Here is a 17,593-nt window from a genome sequence, read left to right on the forward strand (position 1 = left end):
TTGAGTTTGAAATACAGTGCACAACACTCTAAAAGAACAAAAGAATATGCTGGTTTATTTTGGCAGTTGTAATGGCTTGTGCTATTCCCCTGCGAACACTTTTTTTTAAATGAAACTTGATAGGACCTGGATTAAAATATTATCATCGCAATGCCAGTGAAATAGTGGAAAGTCTTGTGTGACTACTATCCTCTGATTGCCATTTAAATTGCAGTCTGCAAATCTTCCAAAAATTGAGGAATTGTCACCTTAGTGCCATGAGAGTTGGCCATGTGTGTTAGCTAGAAGTATGATTTCCTGATTATAGTACATTGAATTCAGTAAGATTAAATGATCTTGGTGACTCTTCATAAAGTTTAACTCTTAAAATGATAGTTCTCCAGCTGTTGCACTATTATATTGTTATTCTAGCTTGTAATGTGTTGAATTCGTTTTGGAGTTGCATATGTATAACCAAGCAGAAGTTGGCTTTTGTTAATTGTATAGCACCATCCATCTGATGATCATATTATAGCACTTTACGAAGTTGAGAAAGTTATCTCAGTTTACAGACATAATGATGGGTACAGAAGTTAAGCCACTTGCCAGAGGTCAAATAGTTAAGAATAGAACCGTAGGTGATCTCTGCCACAAGCTCGTGGTTCATCCCACTAATATTTTTCTGTGAGGAATATATGTGGATTTAAATCTTCCAACTATATTGCTGAAGGAATAGTGAATCCCAAAGCCTGTATGTGTAGGGTGAACATGCGTCCTGGTTTGCCCAGGACAGTCTCGGATTTTGAAGGCCAGTCCTAGTTGGCTGGCAAAAAATTATGAGTCCCACAATCACGGGGGTGCAGGGTGCAGGTTGGCAGGGAGGTGGAGCCTCATGGTGCACCAGGCAACTCCACCTCCCAACCAGACTGCACCTATGCCTCTGCCTGCCAACTTCTGTCACTGTCTGCAGCATTGCCACCGAGTGGGGTGGGGGGGATGCAGTGTCCTGGGTGTCCCAGATTTCCTTGTGGTCACCCTATGTGTGCGCTACTGAGTGCTGATGGAGGAGTATTTTAGTTTGTTTCTCTACATCTTCCAAAATCAGGGAGGCTGGAATAATCTATAAAGGGAATAGTAAGGTGAGACTGGTACCTTGTGGCTTTTTGCTTTGCTTTGCCAAACCTTGATTTCTATAACCTCAAGCTGCTACACTTACAAAATTCAATTTAGCTCTTTTTCTACCAAAGACCAGCATAACATAGGGTAAACAGCAGTCATAGCAATATTATGCAACGTTGTTGTCTACATTTTTATTATCTGTTCTCTTTTTGATTGAAGAATGACATTCCATTATCTTATGGTGAAACCAGAAGAAATTTACAGAACTTCTCCATAAGATGTCATCTTAACAAGGGACAGCTGAGACATGAAATGGCTTCCTCTTTGAAAGCAGTTTAGCAGAGCACAGTTTCCAAATACTGTAGGCTATTTTACTATTCCTTTCAAAACTTCAATTCCTTTCAAATTACAATTTCAATTTACAATTCCTTTCAAATCTCCCCCCCCCCCCCCCCCCCGAGACCATGTGCAGTTATAAGGGATCCAGACTATGCTTGCTTCTTGCCCTATTGTAGGGTTTGTAAGCATCTTCTGAGTTAAATAATTGGTAGTTTTAAAAGCCTTAATGGACTTTTTTTGTGGAGTTTCCTGTGTTCTTTTTTGATTACAGAAATTTTTGCTTGGGATACAGTATATTTTGTAGGGAGGGGACAGAGAAAGGTCGCTATAAATGGCATTTGTGTTGTGGTAGAAAGTAGGGCTGTGGTCACCGATTCGATTCGGATTTGGAGATTTGGCCTCCAAATCGGGCCAGATCTCCGAATTGAATCAGGAGACTCTTTAAAGCTCTGAATTGGTTCGGAAAAGATTCAGAGGTTCAGATCAGCCAGGGAGAGGCAGACACAGCCGGGCGGCTACAGTTTCTCCCACAGCTCCTCCAGCTGTGTCTGCCTCTCCCCGGGCTGGGGGAACTGCGGGCGAAGCCCCCATAGCTGCCCTGCCTGGCCTCAGCCTACCAGCACTTTAAAAAAAAACAAACAAACCCCAAAAAAACAAAAAACCTCACACTCACTAACTGGAGCAGTCGCCCAGAGCCCGGCAGCGCTCAGCCCCCCAGGCCAAACTCCCAGACAGCGCACAGCACCCTGTCAAGCCACACTGCATCTGTGCCATGAGACAGCTGCTGCGCAGGTGCTAGACACGGGAGGTGATCCCCGCTGCCCCACACTGTACAGGGGGGCTGTGCCACAAGCGCCAAGAGGCCCCAATCGCCACTGCTGCAGCTGGTGAGTGTGGAGCCTTTTTTATTTATTTATTTTTTTTTTTTAAGTGTTGGGGGGCTGGGCAGGGGATGGGGCTAGGCAGGGCAGCCATGGGGGCTTTTCCCGCCACTCCCCCAACCCGGGGAGAGGCAGGGGGCGCCCGGGGAGGCTGGCCACCCAGCTGTGCCTGCCTCTCCCTGGCCGATCCGAATCACTGAATCTCTCCGAATCAGTGCTGAATCTTTCAAAGCCAATTCAGCCAAATGGAATGGGGACAGTGATTCAAATCACCAGATCGAATCACTGTCCTCCGAATCGGCTGAATCCAAATCGAATATTCCCTATTCACACAGGCCTAGTAGAAAGGTTTTTTAGAAGAGGAAGTTTTTTACAGTGCTTCATAAAGGTTGGTCAGGCTCTCTAGTTTCATCTAATCTCCAAAAGAAGATGCTACAGATTAATGTGGTATGCTTTTCTGTGCTGCTTTCTTCCCCCAATTCTCTTCTTCCATCAATAATTATATTTCTAAAGGTGTGAAAACACTAGCAAAGATGGTCTTGTTTTAAAAAGCAAATAGCTTATAACTGCATTTCTGTACTACATTTTTCAATTAGCTCAGAGCTTAAGTACTTCACTCTGTGAAATCCTGTTAAAAAGAACAGTAGACCCTTCTTTTCCAAATGTGTTAGCTGCCAGTGCACGGTTTCCTACGTGTCATTCTGTGGACTATTGGTAAGCCATAGACCTCCCCAGCGAAACCACTGTATTAATTAAACATGGAATTTTTGGAATGTGCACAAAGAAGGGCATTATTGTACTAATAAGAAAAAGCTGAGGAATGTAATAGGGAAAAAAAACAAGGTTTATAAGCAGTTATTAAGTTGGAGATAATGTGGTAATGTCTGAGTCTGGGTAAGTGAACAGGAGCTTGTGGAAAGAATGTGTTTACAAGGGGGCTTAAGATTTTATATTACTCCCCTGTTAATAAAGTGCTAGTGTTTTTGGGGTTTGGGATTTTTGCGGGGTTTGGGGTTTTTTTTTGATAAATGGCTGATGTTGTTAATGGTGTGCTTGTGTGGCATGCTGTGCAGTTGCATAATGTAGAGTATCATAGGGTGCCCCCAATCATTCACTCAGTGACTCCTGCACAAATACATTCCAGCATAGGAGTAAAAAGACAATAGCTTCTTCTAATTGCCAGCTCTGCAAATTCAACCATGAGCATGAAAATCAATCTTAGCTTCTGCTGGCTTGAGCATCATCACTGGTACTAAAGACTGTGCAGCTGGCACCGAGTCCTGTTGGTGCCTGAGAATTCATGTTTCTCTGCTATGGTTTTACTGGATTTCTAGGAAGAAGGCATATAAAATCAAGTTAAAAATGTAACAGGCACTGGGAGCCAAGCTGAGGAAGATGGATTTTATTTAGTGTCTCCTGGTTCTTTAAAACCTCTTTCATTCTTGCAGTGCTTGAGCCAGCATTTGTCCATTCCCAGTTTTCATTAACTCCCTTGCCTCTCTCAGTACATCTTTCCTTTCCTCTGCATGCTCCTTTTTCCTTCCCTCCCTGTGACTGCTCCATGTAGCTCCTGGAGGGCTAGGTGTTTTTTCCCTCCTCATGCAAGGGCAGAGCAGGGGTTCACCCAACCGTGTACAATTTCCTGAGTACTATTATTGCTGTTTCTATCACAGAACTCCCTAGCAGCATAGCTGGGAGAGTTCAATTTTCTGAATGCATTATCCTCCTCTCCCCTTTCCCCACATATACATATTTCATTCCTCCCAAGAAAAATTAAGTCATTTGTGGGCTAAAATTTCTGGCTGTCACTGATGCAGCCCTGCACCTCACTTAAAGGATAGGATTAGGGTTCCCCCCCCCCTAATAAATAACACATTACTGAACGTTTTTGGAAATTGCCTGTGTTTAAGCTGACAATTATAGCTAGGTTTCTAATGTGTGCTAATTTACAGCTTGTGCTTTAAAGTGTGCCTTTCCCACTTCTTATGACCTGCTGTATGAATTAAGGGATTTAGTTTCATATTGTGCATAAGCTCTTCAACTATAGTACTGAGAAAGCAGTTTGTAAATGTTTTATTTAATTTTTTTTTCCTACTTTGCATATTTACAATAAGATTTGCTTCTGTATACAATGCAAACACAATATTTGAATGTTACGGTGTCTGGACTATGTGCAGCAGAATCAAATAAATATATAGCTGTGATTTCAAAAGCCATGAATAGTATTTCCAGGTTTGGCTGTATTATTTTTATTCATTAGGACACACAAAAGGTTACGTTCTGTAGTATTTTACTGTTTGTATAGTACCATCAGTTGCCCACGTGCTTTCGTCTTCACAGCTGTCTGCAAGAGATAAAACCCTGACTCAACTGCAATTAGCAGCAAAGCTTCCATGCACTTCCACTGGACCATGGATACACCCATAGTTCTTGCCTCCATAGGTGTTCAGTGCAAGAGCCTGAGAAACTCTGATTAGAAACAACTAGCACACTCCTCTGATTATAGTAAGAAATAGATTGGACCATATGAACCTGATGGGTCATTCCCTGTCTCCCTTTCGCTCCCTCCCCCCAACTGGTACTTACACCAGTAGCCCAAATTACTTCCAAAGGGGCTACTTAATTGAGCTTAAACTACTCAATGAAAGTCAAGGCTTATAGATCCGCACCCTACATAATAGTCATCTTTTCCATTAAATCCAAAATAAATAGCTCTTAATCTATGTCTAAAGAAGGATTTCAGTGGAACATAATTAAAAAGAAAGGAATACCAATGGGTTGTAAGACTATATTCCACTTTCATTTCCTTACCCAAAACAAAACCCTTTATTTTAAACCTTCCCAAAGCATGCTTATTCTATCTGAAGGTAAAACTGGTAGAAGTGGTATGACCAAAACCAATGCCATGTACCATGAGCAGCAATTTAAGGGAAAAATACTGCTGATCTAACCTGAAATCCTTGTAAGTCCTGATTTTGTTCAATACTTCTTATGCAGCACAAGTATGCCTCTCAAATCTGACCAACCTTTCAAAATCTATAAAAGCGTTGAAGATAACTCTCTTCACTGAACACCAATTATGTTGAGCCATCAATTTCCTAAAATTGCAGTCTTTAATGTAGCTATTCATGCTGCCATAACCACGTTTGCAGTGGATAAAAAGAACTTTTTCTCCTATTGTGCGTCTGATTGGAAGAAAAACAATAAGATGCTAGTAATAACCTTGCACCTTGTGAAAAGTTGTACTGTGAGTACCATTTGCTTTATTTCAAAGCTAACTACACAAGCTCAAGAGGATTCTAGCAGCAGATGAATTGGAGGTTGGAAATGTGGGATGCTTTGCTTATGTACTAACTTTCCATTTTCCCCTCCCTTGCATTTAAACACCATTCAGTGGGTTTGCTACTCTACCAAGGAAAAGCATTGCCTTTGAATTCTCCTCATAAATGGCCAGTAGGAATGGGTTGTTCAATGTAACTTCCATGGGCACCACATCTTCATTTTGTTCTGAAGGGTCTTCCACCTCATCTACTAGGTTCAGTTTGAAAAAGGCCTTATTTATAACCTGAAAAGCAAATGCATAAGTGAGTCTGGAGTCTCCATATGAGGTGATAAATGAAAACTAGCATAAATGAAGAAACAACAAATGAAGTAGCTAGTGAATTAGAGGTAAGTAGTAACTACACCAGAAGATGCAGTTTACCAATGTTTGTGGAAGGCCTGAGAGTGTCTGACATAAAAGACTTAGCCTCATCTAGTCAAAGCTTGACTGTGGATAAAATCCTGGCCATGTTGGAGCCAATGGCAGAACTTCTATAGACTTTATGAGGGTAGAATTGCTCTGTTTTCTGGGTAGAGGATTGATACATAGGTAAAAATCATTATTGACACTCCTGGGGCAATAAAATCTGCCTTAAACTGCAAACACTTTCCCTCCATTGCTCAATGACCTTTTTTCAGCTTTGGCAATTATCCCATTCTAAAGCCTTAGTTATTTGGATATTAACTTCCAAAGAATAAAATCTTACAGGATTCAAAGAAAAGGCATTAGTAACATAGCAGTCGACCACTGTCTGTTAGAAGCACCAGTAGTTAGCCATGTTAGTCTGAAATCACTCAGAAAGCTGGGTAAATATACACCTTTATAAACTAACTAAATAAGATGTACATCAGACAGATTAATATCATATATAGACAGATATATGTTTGGATATTGGTCAGTGATGGACTGAGTTTTCGTAGTGCTTTGAATCGCATTAATGCTACTTCAAAAAAGAGCATGTCTGATAACCACAGATGGAAGAGAGAGTAAAATCCCTTTCATCCCAATTCTATATGCAGTTGCTTTCTTGACAACAGAGTGCTTTCAGTTGCAGATTTCAGATAATTTACTCCAACATACCCCTAGAAAGGTAGTGCAGTTCCTGGCTATGAGCTCCAAAGCATTCAGAGAGGGCCCTGGACAGCCCCCGTGCAGCACTGCAGGGTTTACTCTTTGAGCTGTACACAGCAGGCTAAATGTGGCCAATCGTATCTCTGTTTCTGGACAAAGTTCGACAGACTTGTAATTGATAAGGATCGTGTCATCTTATGTAGTTGTACAAAACCTAATACAATGAAACCTCAAATTGGATTTTTGTGACACTGAGGTGATTAGACAATAGCAGTTATATTTGCAGCTTCCCATTAGCAGACTGTTCACTCCTTTTCAGTTCAGTGGCCATCTGTCCCATACTACTGGCATTTAGTTGATTTAGTTATATTTAATTGAAAAAGATATATGCTGAAAAGAATGACGTTAAAAAATACTGATAATGCATACTGTACCTTTCCAACTGTGGGGTTAGCATTGCTTATTTTACTGAGATCTGCCTCCTTCCCCAACAGTGTAGACAAATTCATGTTCACAAGAAGTTCCTGAAGGTCATATGTGCTCTCTAATGTTAACTGTGGCAAGGATAATTTAATTTGTCTGCAGAAAATATACATAAACAAGGAACAATATGAATGACTTATTCCCCAGTGTCTCTGAGGAAGTCCCCCTTCTCCACCCATAAGATGCCCATGGGTCTTGCAGATGGTGAGGCTCAAGCAGAGGTATAATGCAGTTATCAGGTGTAACAGGCCAATAATTAATGCATGTTGTAATTCATTCCATGTCATGATTGAGAAAAGAGTACAGTATGGCCCTAATCCAGTGAAGCATTTTTAGTCATGAGATTAGGGATGAGTAACTCATCTTGATGGATTACTACTTTATATAAAATGTTTTGTTTCTTCCTTTTAAGGCAAATACTTGGGATGAAATTCTGGTCCTGCTCAATTCAAACTCCCATCTACTTCTGGGTTGAAATCCTGGTTCCAATAAGCTTAGTTACAAATAAATGGAAAAGACAACACAAAGATGAAGAAAAATAATGACTCAAAAGCTCCTGCGCTTTCACTAGCTAGGACAGACAACTATTTGTTTTTATCATGCTTATAGACATGTGACCTGACCACCCTTTTGTAGGTGGGAAGAAACCTCCTTTGTGCCTGGGTACTGAGAAAATAGCCGGGTTGCATGGGTGTTCTGGAAGGAGTGTTATACTTTGCTCCAACTATTAGGAGTTGGACTAGCATGAACCATTAAGTTGTTCTGTTAGTAACTTTTGTTAGAGATTGCACGTATATTTAAAATGTACCTTGGTGACAGGTCTTGCAGCCATTCGGAGGATTGCAAAGAAATTTCGGACTCTATTGTGTTCAGGTCATTGCCATTGATAGGCTGTACCAAGACCAGTAGCGCATTCTTGGTAAGGGGGATTGTGGTGATGGAAAAATGCTTTCTGGCATCTCTTTTGTACTGAAACAATCCAGTTACTGACATCATAGGCACCAAAATCTTTGTGCTGGAATCAATCCAGAACTCCTGGGGCTCTTTCAGTTGGCACGCTTTCTTCACATTAGCTGAAAAGCACAAGGGAGTTTTCTTTAAGGAATTCAAACAATACATATTGTGATTAAAGAGAACTACATTTATAAAATCCTATTTGACTGCTTTGCCGGCACATGATCAGCTGCTGACTGTACCTTTAGGCAGAGGCTAGTATATCTATGACATGACACCTGACAGAATGTCAGACTGAAGGAACATCAGGCTGTTGTTAAAACCACTGTGGACATTCAGCAGTTATTCTCAAGCAGCCCTTTTTCAGGCACTGGGGTTTCCATTCACTCAGCTGTCTGCACACTGTTTGCTTACAGTCCTGGGTGGCAGCCCTGTCTTGGCCTCTTCTACTCCCACACATTCTATGCATTGGCTGCTCTTATCCCAATTTCCCCCCCATCTACTGAGGGTGCAAAAGGGTCCAGAAACAGAACCATTTTTTTTCTGCCTTTTTTGTAGGAGAAGGTGCAGGGAAGCAATTGGGTGAGCTAGTGACAGGCGGGGAATATGAAACTATGGGAGGAGTCCTCTCCCTTCCATGCCAGAGCTAAAGCCAAACACAAGTGATAAAAGCACCAAAGCAAAATGATGATGTTAGGATCAGTTACTTGTAGGTTGAAAATAATCCTTCCTGGTTAACTTAAACCAGAGTCCCCCAGCGTCCCAGATGCTTTGTAGCCTTGGGTGGGGCTCTGCTCCAGAGAACTGAGCTTGCCTTGCCCCTCTGCTCTCTGGCTGGAGCTTGGGCAGAGATTTGCAGGCACGGGAGGATCTGCCTGGCTTCCCCCTGACCCCCACCCTCCTCACCATGCACTGTTCAAGCAAGTGGACATACCCTGCATGTGGTATGCTAGCTAATGCTGAGACATGTCTGTGTAAGGCCGACAGGACAAAGGCAGACAGTACAGTGTCCACTTAGGGCTTTTTGGAGCTAATCAACGGGTAGCTGGTAATGACCCTCCATTCCTTCCTTGGAAAAAGTTGTTTAAGAAGAGCTTGAACTAATGTGAGAGGTTTTTGTTTGGCTGATGGGCTGATAAATGCTGTGTAACTCCCTGCTGGCTCTGTCACTGGAGCAGCAAGGGGGGGGCAACTTCTCCCTAATCAGAGTGTCTTGCCGGGGTCTGGCCATGTCCCCCTCACTCAGCTCTGTAGAAGGGAAGGGAGGGCTGCTCTAGTATCCCCACCTCCCCCCCCCAGCTTCTAGCCCAAGCCGCTGCAGGCGTGTGCCTGCATTTCCTCAGTTCAGAGGGGATGTCTGTACAGTTACAAACTGGTTCTGCCTAGCCAGGTTAAACTAACATGCAAAAGATTGAATCAATTCAGGTTCAGGCTTTTTGAATGTCTGTCCCTAGCCAATGAGAACAACTTTAACTTTAAAGATTCTGAAGTGCTAACTGCCTCCAAGCAGGCTACAGGGGCAGTTCTGCAACACTTTCTAAATATAGCCTTTTTCTTCCCCATTAAGTTGTAAGTACCATCTCCTGTCTCTTACCCCTTTTGCTTCTTCTCAGGTTAAAGTTTCAACATGAACTCTGCTCACAATCTAATCATAGCCATAGATCAAACCCTGCTTGTCTGCAACTCATGCGGTGGGTTGCTCTTGTGAGTAAGGCAAGCAGGTGAAAAAGAGCAAAGTGAAGCCCTATTTTAGAAACTAAAGCTCTTGGGTGGAGAGGGTTATTATCTTTTAACCCAATTAAATAAAATCTATGCATTAATATTATATTAATGGAGAGCATTACTTGTTCAAACCTAGAGCTAATCTCTATTAATAAATCAAATCTTTGATGCTAAGGACACTTACATTTATAATAGAACAAACCAGGCCATTTCTAGCACATGAAATTCACTCTCAACATGACTGTTTCAGTATAAATATGTTTGTTTCTGAAATAATCTTCCATGAAAAGAGCAACAAGCACAGTATTACTGCCCTATAGAAAAGAAATGGCTAAGAGGAAACTAGAAGAAATATGTAAAATAGCAAAGGATTGAGAGCTGCTAGAGCAGACAGTGTAGTTCACCTTTTCCTCATAATACAAGAACAAGGGAACATGAGCTGAGACTGAAAAGAAACAGATTTTAAATTGCTAAAAATTGCTTTCAAATGACTATGGACTTCATTCTTGCAAGACCCCAAGAGGGAAGACTGTAGCAAGGTTTAAGAATGGCTTAGACCAATATTTCTCAACCAGGGAGCCATGGTGCTCTGGGATGCCTTGGGATCCTTTCAAGGGGTGATGCAGGGTGCCATACAATGTTATCACTGGTTAAGTGTGCAAACATGATTCACAAGATAAACGCAGAGATTTCAGATAGGATAAATATCTCCAGAGTGGTGATCATTAGTATTTTAAAGAGTCTTGGAAGGGATATGAACCAAGTTTTAAATGCTTTGGACTAAGAGAAAACTTCCCTTAGGAGTGGGCAGATTATATTGAAACTGCTTACTGCACCCTCCTCTGGAGCAACTGATCATGTCTTTTATCAGAGCAGAGACATTAGTTTAGATGGATCTTAAGATCCTTGTTCTTACTGCATAAAGGTAGCTCTCCAGAATGAGGTGCCTCAATGTAGCAGACAGCTAATTGCTTGCATCTTGTAGTTGAGGAGCTTTGGGTTTGACAAACAAATCACCATGACTGGGACACCGAGTTACCCCTGCAATACAAATATTATTTCCTATAGGGCAGGAGTGTTAAACATATGGCCCACAGTGGCCCGTGGAGCCCTATGATCTGCCCTGAGGGTCTCAGACTGACCCTAAGCACTGCATGCAGCATGCAGAGCCAGTCTCGTGTGCAGACCTGTCCCAGGTCCAAGACTTCTTCATGAAGACCAGAAGGTCAGTCCAGGGTGTGGGCTGCAAGAGGTGCCCATGCCAGACTGGCCCAAGCCCTGGCTTTGAAGCCAGTTTGCATTGGGCCATGTGAGCCAGTGCTCAGGGCCAGTGTGGTGGGATGCTACATGCAGCACATGAACCATATTGGCCTTTTATGCTGTGTGCAGCATACACAACTGGTCCAGCCCTACATGCAGGACATGCCAGCCCAGCAACCCTCATTCAGCCCATGGAGTCCCCTGCTATAGGGGATTTGGGGCCTGGTTTTGATTGTTTGTAACATTTGGGAGCTTTGCCATGGACTTTGGATGTAGGATCAAGTGCATTAAAATTGTGTCAGGGCCTTCAGCCACTGTAAATCCAACTCACACCCCTAACTTCAATAGCACAATGTAGATTTAGTGGCATCCTAGCAAACGAATCATGTCTTGTTTATTTCTAGTTGGCATTCTGCCTACAAAGAGAGCTATCTCCATTTGCCTGGTAATGAAACATTCCCTCCTAAAAAGTGCTGAAAGGCAATCAACAAATTAACAGGACTTTATAACAGTCTGTTTCTCATGTCATTGTGTTCAGTAGACCTAAGGGGCAAAACACCTTTCATTAAATACACCCTAGTTCTTCTAAGCATTTGAAACAGGAAACATTACAAAAAAGTGAAAATAAAATAAGAGGAACACTTCTTTAATGCAAAAAAGATAAAGCCTTTCTTTAGCTGTACTATTAAGGTTATTATAGTGGGTCAGCTGTGTCAGCTCAGAGCAGTCTGTGCCTTTGAGTAAGATTTTTATCAACATATTGAAAGAAAAATACCTATATTTATAAATGAAAGTGAAGAGAAAGCAAGGAGTAAACACCACAGAGGCTACCAGAGACCTGCTAAAAATCCAGATTGCAAGTTGGGGAAGAACCCATCTTTCTTCTCTGTTTCAAGTTTTCTATATGTTGTTACACAAATGTTATGCTTGTGTAGCAGAGCTGGTGAAATAACTTTTCATTCAGGGAAAAAAATGACATTTTGGTAAATTTTTGGTTTGGGGGATTTCAATTTTTCTTTGTTTTCCCCAATTGAGAAGTCAAGGTTTTCACAGACACTTTCTGTGGAAATCACTGTTCCATTGCAAAACAGTGTGAGGGGAAATGTCTTAACTTCCGCACTATCCAGCTCTGCTCCAGTAGTGTCTATTCTCAGGCATTTGCTTTAATTATTTACTTTGCAACTTACAAAGCCTCTCATGTCAATAAATGTAGTATTAAAATGTAACCCACAAAAGATTTTTTTTTATGGTTCTTGTTTTGGCCATACAATAGTTAGCAGTCACTTATTGCACGTGGTGGTTGTACCACCAGGTATGCTGTAATGTGGACTTTATTAAGGCCTTTCTTAAGAATAAATGAAGGGTTAGAATATTGAAACCTTGCCTGTGCCTAACTGGCTCCCTGCTACAGGTTATATCTTATGACTGTATTTAATGTATTCTAGAAGAATTCAAAGTATTCCTCTCCTGCGTTTACTAGAGAATGTGAAGTTCAGAATTCTCCGTTAATATGGATGCTCCAGTCAAAAAATGCTGGAGACTAGGGTTGGGCTGCAGAATGGGTTGTTTCTAATTCATCCATGCATGAACTGCTTTTCTTCAACCCGCATGTGAAGTCTTTGCCATCTGTAGCTGCATCCAGATAAGCAGGGGCATCTACTTGCAGTGGCACAAATTGCTGCAGTGCACGCCTCTACATTTATGCTTTGTTGCAGGCAAACTGCCCTTGCCCAGCCCTTCCTGGCTCTTGGAAGCCAGGGAGAGCTGGAAGCTGGTAAGACCACCTTCTTACCTAATGTCCTAGAGCAGCAGGGGCACAGGTCGGGCAGCATAGAGGCCTGGCTGGCAGCTAGAGCATTGCTCTGGACAGCCCAGCCTTTGTGTATGCTGGTGCATACTTGTTATGCATGAATTGCGCTGCTTTTTCTTTTGGATATCTTTTTTTTTTTTTTTAGTACCAGGAAATCTCAGTAGCAAATTTTGGCCCCATGCTGCAAATTTGCAGCCTGGGACACATTTTAACATTCACCACATGCAGTTTGTGGTGCCACAAACCACACTCCCTTGCATGTCCAGAGGCAGCCTGTGAGCAATCTATACAAGAATGCATGTGCACTCTGCAGCACCTCAAAGGTTTTTGAGGTGCCGCAAAATGCACCCCATTCATGTAATTTGGTTCTCCATGCTGCATATTTGCAGTGTGGAGTCAAATTTAGATACCAGGAAATCTCAATATCAAAAAGAAGTGCTCTGAGAAAAAGCACTGCAATGCATGTGGCAGCAGTGTGCACTGCCCAAAACCAGAGCCTGGCCAGCCAGAGATATGGTCCAGCTGTTGGCCAGGCTCCGTACATCCAGATCGCTACTGCTGCAGACCCAGGAGGCCACCAGGACCCCAGGTAAGGCTGTTGGGGACAGTTCAGGTGCTGGCCCCAGCCTCCTCTACCCTACCTAGGGCAATTTGCCCCACACCAGAGTGCACGTGCAGTGGTGTTCCCCAGAGACAACTAGCAGCAACACAAATACGTGCCACTTCTTTTTGTCCCTAGGGAAACGCACATGCATGCTCATCTGGACATATGCTGTGAGTGCATCTTCCTAAGAAAGCAAAGGAAATAGTGGGGAAACAGGGAAGCAGAGAGACATGGCAAATACATGTCCCCAAATCAATCAGGTGGTGATTTTCTAGCACAGAGGATGGAACACTGAAGGAATAACTGCTAAATAACCAGTTTTCTACTGAGTTAAAAGGTCATCTTTTCTTCATAGCAATACCAGCTATTTCTACAGTGCTAAGACCTTGTTAAATGCCTCATAAACAAGAATGAAGGCTAGGTCACTGCTTCAAAGGGCCAGCACCTTTCATCCAAAGATCTCAAGCCAGTTACAAAAGATAAAGGATTCAATCCTGCACTGTGGGGGGGGGGATCTTACCTCCATTTCACATATTAAGGCACAACAGATTTTCAAAAAAAGCACTGACGTTCCATTTTGAAAAGTGACTTGTGTGCCTGGGCTGTGCGCTGAAGCCTTATTAAATGTTATTGGAATTTAGGTCTTTAAATGCCTAAAGGCATCTTTTAAAAAAAAATGGAAACTTTTGAAAGGGGAACTTAAGTAATTTTTATGGGAGTTGGAAAATTTAACCAAAAACTTCAGGAACCCAGATCAGCCAATTCCCAGGTCTGCATCTCAGCCACTGCAACCCAGTCCCTCCTGGTCCTGGTTTTTGCCATGAATGGGCATGTACAGTGTGTTGGACTGTGATGGTTGCTCAAGCTGCTCTTTGCAGCCACTTGATTCCTTTGTATAACTGGCTGAAGTAAAATACTTTTGTTTCATAAAAATGTCTGGGGACCTAACTCTGTTCCCATTCCATCACAGGTAGAGCTCCAGATGGGGCAAACAGCCCTTCAAGTTGGCCATTAAGCCAACCTTGAGTCCATTTGAAAATCTAATTAAAGGCCATAAGCACCAAAATGCCAATATCTGTTTTAAGCATTAAACCATCCACTGAAAAGCTGGCAAGTCGGTCAGCAACACGCAAGTCCTTGACTTCAGGAAAGCCGACTTTGACAAGCTCAGGAGGCTTGTCAGTGAGGCCCTAAGGGACCGTGACCACAGGGAGAGGGGAGTGCAAGAGGAGTGGTTGCTCCTCAAGGGAGCGATCCTCAATGCACAAACTAAGTCTATTCCATCTCGGAGGAAAGGCAGCAAGAGGGCACAGCAGCCCCCCTGGCTCTCCAGGGACCTAGCAGATCTCCTGAGGCTAAAAAGAAAGGCCTACAAAGGATGGAGGATGGGAGTCACCTCCAAGGAGGATTATTCTGCACTGGTCCGGTCCTGTAGGGAGCAGACCAGGAAAGCCAAGGCTGCAACTGAACTCCAACTAGCTTCGAGCATCAAGGACAATAAAAAGTCCTTTTTCAGATATGTGGGGAGCCGGAGGAAAAGCAGGGGCAACATTGGACCCCTCCTGAACCAGATGGGGCAACTGACAACTGACGCCCAGGAAAAAGCCAACCTATTAAATAGGTACTTTGCGTCAGTCTTTCATCAGTCCCATGGGACGCCCATGCCCGCTACAGGACCGGGAGTAGTGCCCGAAGACTGGAAGAAGGCCAATGTGGTGCCTATCTTCAAGAAAGGGAGGAAAGTGGATCCGGCTAACTATAGGCCCATCAGCCTGACTTCTATCCCGGGGAAGATCTTAGAAAAGTTTATTAAAGAGGCCATCCTTAATGGACTGGCCGACGCCAACATCTTAAGGGATAGCCAGCACGGGTTTGTTGCGGGTAGGTCTTGCTTGACCAATCTCATTTCCTTCTACGACCAGGTGACCTATCACCTGGACAAGGGAGAAGAGATTGATGTCATATATCTTGACTTCAAAAAAGCCTTCGATCTGGTGTCCCATGATCGCCTCTTGGAGAAACTGGCCAATTGTCGCCTTGGGTCCTCCACGATCCGCTGGCTGGAAAATTGGCTCCGGGGTCGGACCCAGAGGGTAGTAATCGATGGAAGTCACTCATCGTGGTGTCCTGTGACCAGTGGGGTCCCCCAAGGCTCTGTCCTTGGACCCATACTGTTCAACATCTTCATTAATGATGTGGACACTGGAGTCAGAAGCGGACTGGCCAAGTTCGCCGATGACACCAAACTTTGGGGCAAAGCATCCACACCAGAAGACAGGCAGGTTATCCAGGCTGACCTGGACAGGCTCAGCAAGTGGGCGGACGAGAATCTGATGGTGTTCAACGCCGATAAATGCAAGGTTCTCCACCTTGGGGGGAAAAAAACCCACCGCATCCTTATAGGCTCAGCAGTGCTATGTTGGCTAGCACTATGGAAGAAAGAGACTTGGGGGTCATCATTGACCACAAGATGAACACGAGCTTGCAATGCGATGCGGCAGCTAGTAAAGCGACCAAAACTCTGGTTTGCATCCATAGATGCTTCTCAAGCAAATCCCGGGACGTCATTCTCCCCCTGTACTCGGCCTTAGTGAGGCCGCAGCTGGAGTACTGTGTCCAGTTTTGGGCTCCACAATTCAAAAAGGATGTGGAGAAGCTTGAGAGAGTCCAGAGAAGAGCCACGCGCATGATCAGAGGTCAGGGAAGCAGACCCTATGATGACAGGCTGAGAGCCCTGGGGCTCTTTAGCCTGAAAAAGCGCAGGCTCAGGGGTGATCTGATGGCCACCTACAAGTTTATCAGGGGTGACCACCAGCATCTGGGGGAACGTTTGTTCACCAGAGCGCCCCAAGGGATGACGAGGTCGAATGGTCACAAACTACTTCAAGATTGTTTCAGGCTGGACATAAGGAAGAACTTCTTTACTGTCCGAGCCCCCAAGGTCTGGAACAGCCTGCTACCGGAGGTGGTTCAAGCACCTACATTGAACACCTTCAAGATGAAACTGGATGCTTATCTTGCTGGGATCCTATGACCCCAGCTGACTTCCTGCCCTTTGGGCGGGGGGGCTGGACTCGATGATCTTCCGAGGTCCCTTCCAGCCCTGATGTCTATGAAATCTATGTATACTACACAAGTACATGTAAATCAGGACAAAAATATTTTTTAAAATCAAATGAATGTTGTAGAATGTTCAATCTTTAGAATATAATGTGGTATTTTTCTGGTTTCTGGCAAAACCCCTTGCTGAAAAGAGTATTCCTGGGGGCAAGGGGAGGGACTTCTGGGGGCAGGACTTCTGGTCCCAAGATGGCGACCAGGGGGTGGAGCACCTGTCAGGGGGCAGGTTGACAGTTTGCCAAAACTCACTAAGTGGCCATCCGCCTGAAATAATTGCCTTCCCCTGCATTAGGAGAATACCAGACTACAGGTGCAGGCAACAGCAGCAAGACAGGAAGTGCCATTGCCCAATGTCAGGGGGACTTAGGTGAACAGGGAGGGACATTTCCTCAGAATAGCCATGTACAGATCTTCAGGAGGCATAACAAACCAAGCACACCCTGCCACTTTGTTCAGTGTGCCTTTTGGCACTGTGCAAGGCAAGGACACTGAAGCAGAAACCAACCCCAGATTGTATATCTAGTCTGTCTGTGGATCCTAGAGGCCTTGAAGATGGAAGGCTATACTTCCAAAGACATGCTGCCTAATAGCTGTGTACTACTGCACTGATATACTGGCCAGGAACAAAACCATAGTTTCATAGATTTCATAGACATCAGGGCTGGAAGGGACCTCGGAAGATCATCGAGTCCAGCCCCCCCGCCCAAAGGGCAGGAAGTCAGCTGGGGTCATAGGATCCCAGCAAGATAAGCATCCAGTTTCATCTTGAAGGTGTTCAATGAAGGTGCTTGAACCACCTCCGGTGGCAGGCTGTTCCAGACCTTGGGGGCTCGGACAGTAAAGAAGTTCTTCCTTATGTCCGGCCTGAAACAATCTTGAAGTAGTTTGTGACCATTCGACCTCGTCATCCCTTGGGGCGCTCTGGTGAA

At 43.8% G+C, this 17,593-nt stretch overlaps 1 protein-coding gene across 4 annotated transcripts in view; it reads right to left on the reverse strand.

Moving 5' to 3' along the window:
• Positions 1–4,543: 4,543 nt before the first annotated feature.
• AGT (angiotensinogen) overlaps positions 4,544–17,593 on the reverse strand; it is a 26,320-nt gene continuing 13,270 nt past the window's right edge. For all 4 annotated transcript variants that reach the window (XM_025195080.1, XM_006016978.3, XM_006016977.3 and 1 more), the window contains exons 3-5: positions 8,003–8,267; positions 7,146–7,290; positions 4,544–5,883 (exon numbers count right to left, since the gene is read on the reverse strand). In XM_025195080.1, coding sequence (XP_025050865.1) covers positions 5,698–5,883; positions 7,146–7,290; positions 8,003–8,267 — 596 coding nt within the window. In that variant the 3' untranslated portion in view covers positions 4,544–5,697. The remainder of the gene's footprint in view (positions 5,884–7,145; positions 7,291–8,002; positions 8,268–17,593) is intronic.

Source organism: Alligator sinensis, unplaced genomic scaffold (assembly GCF_000455745.1).
Source record: "Alligator sinensis unplaced genomic scaffold, ASM45574v1 scaffold448_1, whole genome shotgun sequence".
Classification (NCBI taxonomy): Eukaryota; Metazoa; Chordata; order Crocodylia; family Alligatoridae; genus Alligator; species Alligator sinensis.